The 6,272-nt window shown below is 34.9% G+C and overlaps 1 protein-coding gene across 1 annotated transcript in view; it reads right to left on the reverse strand.

The window, feature by feature from the left end:
- INPP4B (inositol polyphosphate-4-phosphatase type II B) overlaps nucleotides 1–6,272 on the reverse strand; it is a 394,326-nt gene that overhangs the window by 98,719 nt on the left and 289,335 nt on the right. Inside the window, exon 16 of the mRNA XM_023513461.1 lies at nucleotides 3,321–3,477. Coding sequence (XP_023369229.1) covers nucleotides 3,321–3,477 — 157 coding nt within the window. The remainder of the gene's footprint in view (nucleotides 1–3,320; nucleotides 3,478–6,272) is intronic.

The following is a 6,272-nucleotide window of genomic DNA, read 5'->3' on the forward strand; positions in this document are numbered from 1 at the left end:
AAAATAATTTCACTTCTAGCAATCCAAGCTAAGGAAAATATCCGAAATATAGTTAACGACTTAGACCTTCGAAGGTGCTTATACGTTAATTATAGCATTATTATAATAATAAAATATCTAAAATAGTCATTTCTATTTTGGTGAATTAGTTTGCAAGCATTATAATCTTATATCCAGGGAATGTTTATGAGGAAATACTCATGCTATAATGATATACGAAATATCAAAATATACATCTGTATTTAAAATATGTGTTCCCATTTGGCTAAAATGTGTTTGTATGAGTGTGTGTGTGTGTGTATAAAAGCAAAGGAAATGTTCCAAATGGTTATGTCTGATTAAAATAAGAAAATGAAAATCATACATAATCCTTTTTGTTTTTCTTCACAACTTTTCTAAGTTGTCACTTTTTCTTATAAAATTTTTAAAATTTTAGGTAAACTAGGGCATATATACATCATCAGTGAATGCACACTTTAAATATCTTTATCAGAAATAGTTTTGAGGACAGTATAGGTAAATACATAACTTCAGGCTATTCACCATAAAGTCACCAGGCATTGCTTTACAGGACAAAACTCATGGTAGAAACTGCAAGTGCCTTTTTCCTAATTTAATAAGAAGGCTATTAATTATTAAGTTGAAAATTAATTTTTTATTAAATAATTGAGCCAATCAATTCCACTCCAGTTATGCAGCAGCACCTATGATATATTTTAAATATACCTGAACACAGTTCCATTTGCACATCTGTTTATATGTTAAGCATCTTTTATGTACCAATATCCTCTTCAAAATATGCACTCTACGTATGATTGTCTTGCATATAAAATGTTAATGAGTGATTTAACTTTAAAATTTTCTGACACTATTTACCCCATTAAATAATTTCAGAAAATAAAACAATATTTTACACACTCAAAAAAGCATGACAAAAAAGGAATTGATGATGAATGCAATAAATATAGGTAATGAAAAATTAAAAATAAGAAAACTAATTAGAGGGCAATATATTGTAGTTTGACTGTAATCATCCTCAACTCTGATCTGGTTGTGAATTCTATATTTGCAGCAACTTCTGTCGGGTTTTAGGTTGTAACCACACAATGCCCTACAATCTAATACAAGTTATTCATTTCTTACAAATAATCTATCTTCCAAAAATTTTTACTTTTTAAATGCAATTTGGACCATTCAGATGCAATCCTCTGAAAAAATACAGCTGGGTAGACTAGAGAAAAGGAATTCAATGGTACAGGGCAGTGGTTTTCTACCTTTTTTATCTGCTGACACCCTTGAACTTATAGCTAAACTTCTGCAGCATACTTAAATTATGTTGATTTTAAAAAAAGAGTGAAAAAAAGAATGTACTATTGTGCTTTGAACTTCCTTCAAAAACAATTTATTTAAAACTTTTAATAAATTTTTGTGACACACCTAAGATCTCCTGGCACACTGAAAATCACTGCTATAGGGTATTTGACCTTTTACAAGGTATTTTAAATATTTTTTAGATATTTGTATAATTCAAATATTTTGGAACTTTATTCTTTTTAATGAGAAGTTTTGGTAACATCAAATTAAAAAAATCGCAAAGTCCCATATCTCTTAGTTCTGCTAAAAATGTCTTGAAATTTTATCAATATAAATTATCAATAACTAAAATCAATCTTTTTTGTTTTGTTTATTCTGAGACAAAGTCTCCTTCTATCACCCTGGGTAGAGTGCTGTGGCACCATACCTCACAGCAACCTCGAATTCTTTGGTTCAAGTCATCCTCTTGCCTCAGCCTCTCAAGTTGCTAGGACTACAGAGGCCTGCCACAACATCTAACTATTTTAGAGATGGGGGTCTTGCTCTTGCTCAGTCTGGTCTCAAACTCTTGAGCTCAAGCAATCCACCTGCCATGGCCTCCCTGACTGCTAGGATTATAGGCATGAGCCACCATGCTTGGCTAAAATTAATTCTTCTTAATTGCCTCATTTTCCAAAGCACATCAATGTCTGACCCATAGTTTATAGTCAATGTATGTTCAATTAAAGAAAATTGAAGTATACTATTCTTTATGACAGAGCTATGACACACTTTCACTTTGATTCATGTGAAGTTATGAAACTGGACTAGATTCATTCACTAATAAAACTGATATTATTAAATAAGAAAATCCCCCTATACAGTTAGACTAAGTAGGTATGAACATAAAGAATGTCAGCGTAAATTTTTCACCTATGTGACTGTACAATAAAGGAAGACGGACCATATATAACACGAAAACTTTAGAAAGCCATGGTTTACAAATCTGATTTAGAAATGGCTTCACTGTTAATTACGTGATGAAAGATAGATGTTTTGTATAATTAAACTCCTGATGAAAACACGAGTAATGAAAAATCAGGAAAACCAATTAGAAAATCATAAATCTAATTTTATAAATGTCCATATTTTTTATGACTCATTTTCTTAAAGTAAAAAGAACAGATTTTAGGAGAAGAGAGGAGGGCAATATTGTTTATTCTCTCTAAACACCTTAAAATATCTAGCAAATAGTCTGGGGCCACCCTGCTAGTAACTCCTACTATCAGAATTTCAGATGTTTCTCTTGATGTTTGTGTTAATCAAACTTTAAAAAATTAAAAAGCTATTTATAAGGACACATCCATAGTTAAAATTTTATCTATATTTGCTAGCCAACTTTCTAACAAGACATACATTTAAAAGTCCCTATCTACCTACCTACCCACCAACCTACCGATCTTTTTGTAAACATGTGTGTGCATACATTCATGACAACCTAGCCCTGACATATATTTTTGAATTTATACATTAACGCATTCCTCACAACCAAACCTTATATGTCTTGGGGATAGTTCACTAAAATATTCCTCAGAATAAGGCAAAAATCATTCTATCATATTGCCCTCTGTTTAGGAACGGTTATGAGATACTCTGTCTTGATAAGCCTCAAAGTTTCTCAAGAGTTAAGAGTGGATGCTTGTTTTTCTTCCTAATAAAATTCTGGGGAAATGCGTATGAGTAAATTAAACTATGTCAGACCCTTTAAAAGAAAACACTGTTCTTCTTTCAAGAATTTTTTTTTATGTAGTAAGAAGGAAAAAAATGAGCATGGCAAGCACTTCTGAAAATACAACTTAGATTCAATTTGATAAATAGCCTTCTATCATCCAAGCCAGAGCAGTGGAAAAGTACACTATCAGCACTTTGATCAAAGACACTATTGACTCCTCTTTTTCTCTCGCATTTTATCATGACTTTCTCATTTTGTTTACTCAGTAAATGACTGGGAGAAAATGATTTCTTACCTCTGGGGTGAGATGTGATGGAGTCTGCTAATGAAGAGTCCTGTCCCCCGTCTTTGCTGCCACCGCTGCCTTCACTGCCACCATCTCTTTCGATCAGTTTATCCACCATAGCAATAATGCAGTTCAGGCTCTTCCCCACATTGGCCCACACCCTATCCTGAAAAAAGCATGAGTATCACTACACGTTTTTATTGCAAAAGCAAGGCAAAATCAGATGAATCTGTTTTAGAGAAACAGTTGGAGGAACAATCATTGGAACACAGAGTGACTAGCTCTAATACTACCATTAATTTAATCAGACTATGGATACATAAGAAATCTATTTCCCTTTAATAAATCAAAAATTAAATGTTATTAATCCTTTCATTTAGTCCGTTATTTTGGCTCTATCATAAATAAATGATGAACTACCATACAATATCAATCCACAATTGATCACAAATTATGACATTTTAAACTGGAGATATCAACACTGGGTAAGAAAGTAAAGACTCACTGATATTTTTAAAGAATGCCTACAACTAGATTTAGAAATTCTAATTTCCTGTAAAACTGTCATAACATATTCATAACATAAAATTCACCATTTTAACCACCTTTAAGCATATAGGTCAGTACCATTAAGTGAATTCACATTGTTCTGCAACCAGTGCCACCATCCACTTCTGGAACTTTTTCATCTTCCCAGACTGAAAATCTATACCCCTTACATAGAGATTCTCATTTTTCCTTCTCCCAATCCCAAACACCTACATGCTATTACTTTCTGTTTCTATGATTTTGACTATTCTGCTTACTAGAACTTTGAAAGTGTTACCTTCAGACCACCTTCATCAGAACAAATAGCCTGGAGAAACCCAGTGGCTCACTCTTATAATCCTGGCACTCTGGGAGGCCGAGGATGCTGGATCACTTGAGCTCAGGAGGTGGAGACCAGCCTGAGCAACAGTGAGACTGGTCTCTAAAAATAGCCAGGCATTGTGGCAGGTGCCTGGAGTTCTAGCTACTAGGGAAACTGAGGCAAGAGAATCACCTGAACCTAAGAGTTGGAGGTTGCTGTGAGCTATGATGAGACTGCACTCTACTAATAGCCACACATTGTGGCAGGGGCCTGGAGTTCTAGCTACTAGGGAAACTGAGGCAAGAGAATCACCTGAACCTAAGAGTTGGAGGTTGCTGTGAGCTATGATGATGCCACAGCATTCTACCCAGGGCAATGGATTGAGACTCTGTCTCAAAAAAACAAAAAAATTAAATAAGTGCTTTATTAAGAATATATATACATACATACATATCTACTTACACACACACACACAGAGAGACATACACACGCAGATCGCCAGGTCCCACTGAGTCAGTCAGAGCTACCAGGGAGAAGGCACTCTAAATTGAAATTCTTATAAGCTCCCCAGGTGCTTCTGAGCATACTGAGTCTTTGAACTTCCACTCAATATTATGTGCTACAGCTACTTAATTCCCTAGGAAGCAGTGTGTGCCACTAAAGTGGCTTTTTTGTCACTAATTTTCTCAGTTCTGACTCGCACCCATTTTTGTTTAGGACAATGTATGAAATTCTGTGATTTATAAAAATGGTTATTAATTTTTTAATAAAAATGTTAACTAGTTATCATGATGGAAGCCAATCTTCTCTGGTCTTCCTTGTTCCACCTACCATATTATTTAGGCGACTACACTGACACCCCACCCCTCTCTCCAGGAATGAAAACTGAACAGTTTTGTGGTGTCCTCCCCTCATCATGCTGTATAGCAACTTTTCAGTCAGCAGCTGCTCAGTTATAGAGCTATTTCAGGGACCTTGAGGACCACTCAGTATAAAGACCATACTTACTTATGGTATGTCCTTAATGATTTGTATATTTTTTCCAAATGTATCTGTTCTCCTTAAGTTAACTTGGCTAGATTATAAGCATATAAACTAATTTGGGGGGTGAATAAGTCAAATAATAAAAGCTAGTTTAGGTTAGGTGATGTCATATCGTAAAGACTAAGTGTATATTACACACAACTTTAGCTGAGGGACTAAAAGGCTTTTGTAGACAAGCAGTACATTCAAAGTTAGGAAAGACTTCAAAATTACCTACCATTACATATGAGACCTTAGAGAAAACACTTCCTTTCTGGAGAACCCCAGTTGTCTCACTCAGAATGATAGATAATTCTTACCATATCTGCCTCTCTGAGGTGCAATATGAGTCAAATGCTGTGGTTACTATCAAAGCGATTGGTAAAATTATTATAATTTGGCAAAATCACATCCCATACTTAGTGGCTTTCCTAAATGAATCAAGTTTTCCCTCTCCCTGTAATCCTGAGTGTGAATTATGCTATTAGTCACAAAAAATTATAACAGTCTTTCCTTTAAAGGCAGATCATTTCCCTCCAAAGAATTGAAAGTACTTCCCCTTGAAGGAAATTTAAGATACCACTCACATTCACAGATTATATCATCCTCTTTCATGTACTTCGGAAAAGGAAGGAAGAACTAAAAAAGCCCACCTAGTCCAGGAGGCAGTGCTGGTGAATCAAGGTCCTGGCATCACTCCTCTTGGGAACGGGTCAGGAGCTGACATTTCAGACCATAGTAACACACTCACTGGCCTCTATTCTGAATATGCCTTAATAGCTACCCTCAATTGCACCGTTAAGGCAATTAAACTGAAAATTGAAGAAACTATCCAGCTAATACTGGGGAATAAACTGTCACTAAGGAAGGAAAGGGGAGCACATTATTAATTTTCCAATTTAGCTTTGTAAGTTTTCAACTCTCTTCTTGTTGTCCCTATTGAAACTTTGTTTTAACCAACGATCAAGTAGTGTTGTGTGCTGCTTTTCTTACAAGATCTATGAGGGTAGATCAAGTGCTCTTAATCACACTCTGAAGACCCTGAAAATAAAGGTATTTAAAAAATAATTTGACATGACATTCACACC

This window comes from Otolemur garnettii, unplaced genomic scaffold (genome assembly GCF_000181295.1).
Source record: "Otolemur garnettii isolate 467f Iridium unplaced genomic scaffold, OtoGar3 scaffold00041, whole genome shotgun sequence".
In the NCBI taxonomy this organism is placed as follows: domain Eukaryota; kingdom Metazoa; phylum Chordata; class Mammalia; order Primates; family Galagidae; genus Otolemur; species Otolemur garnettii.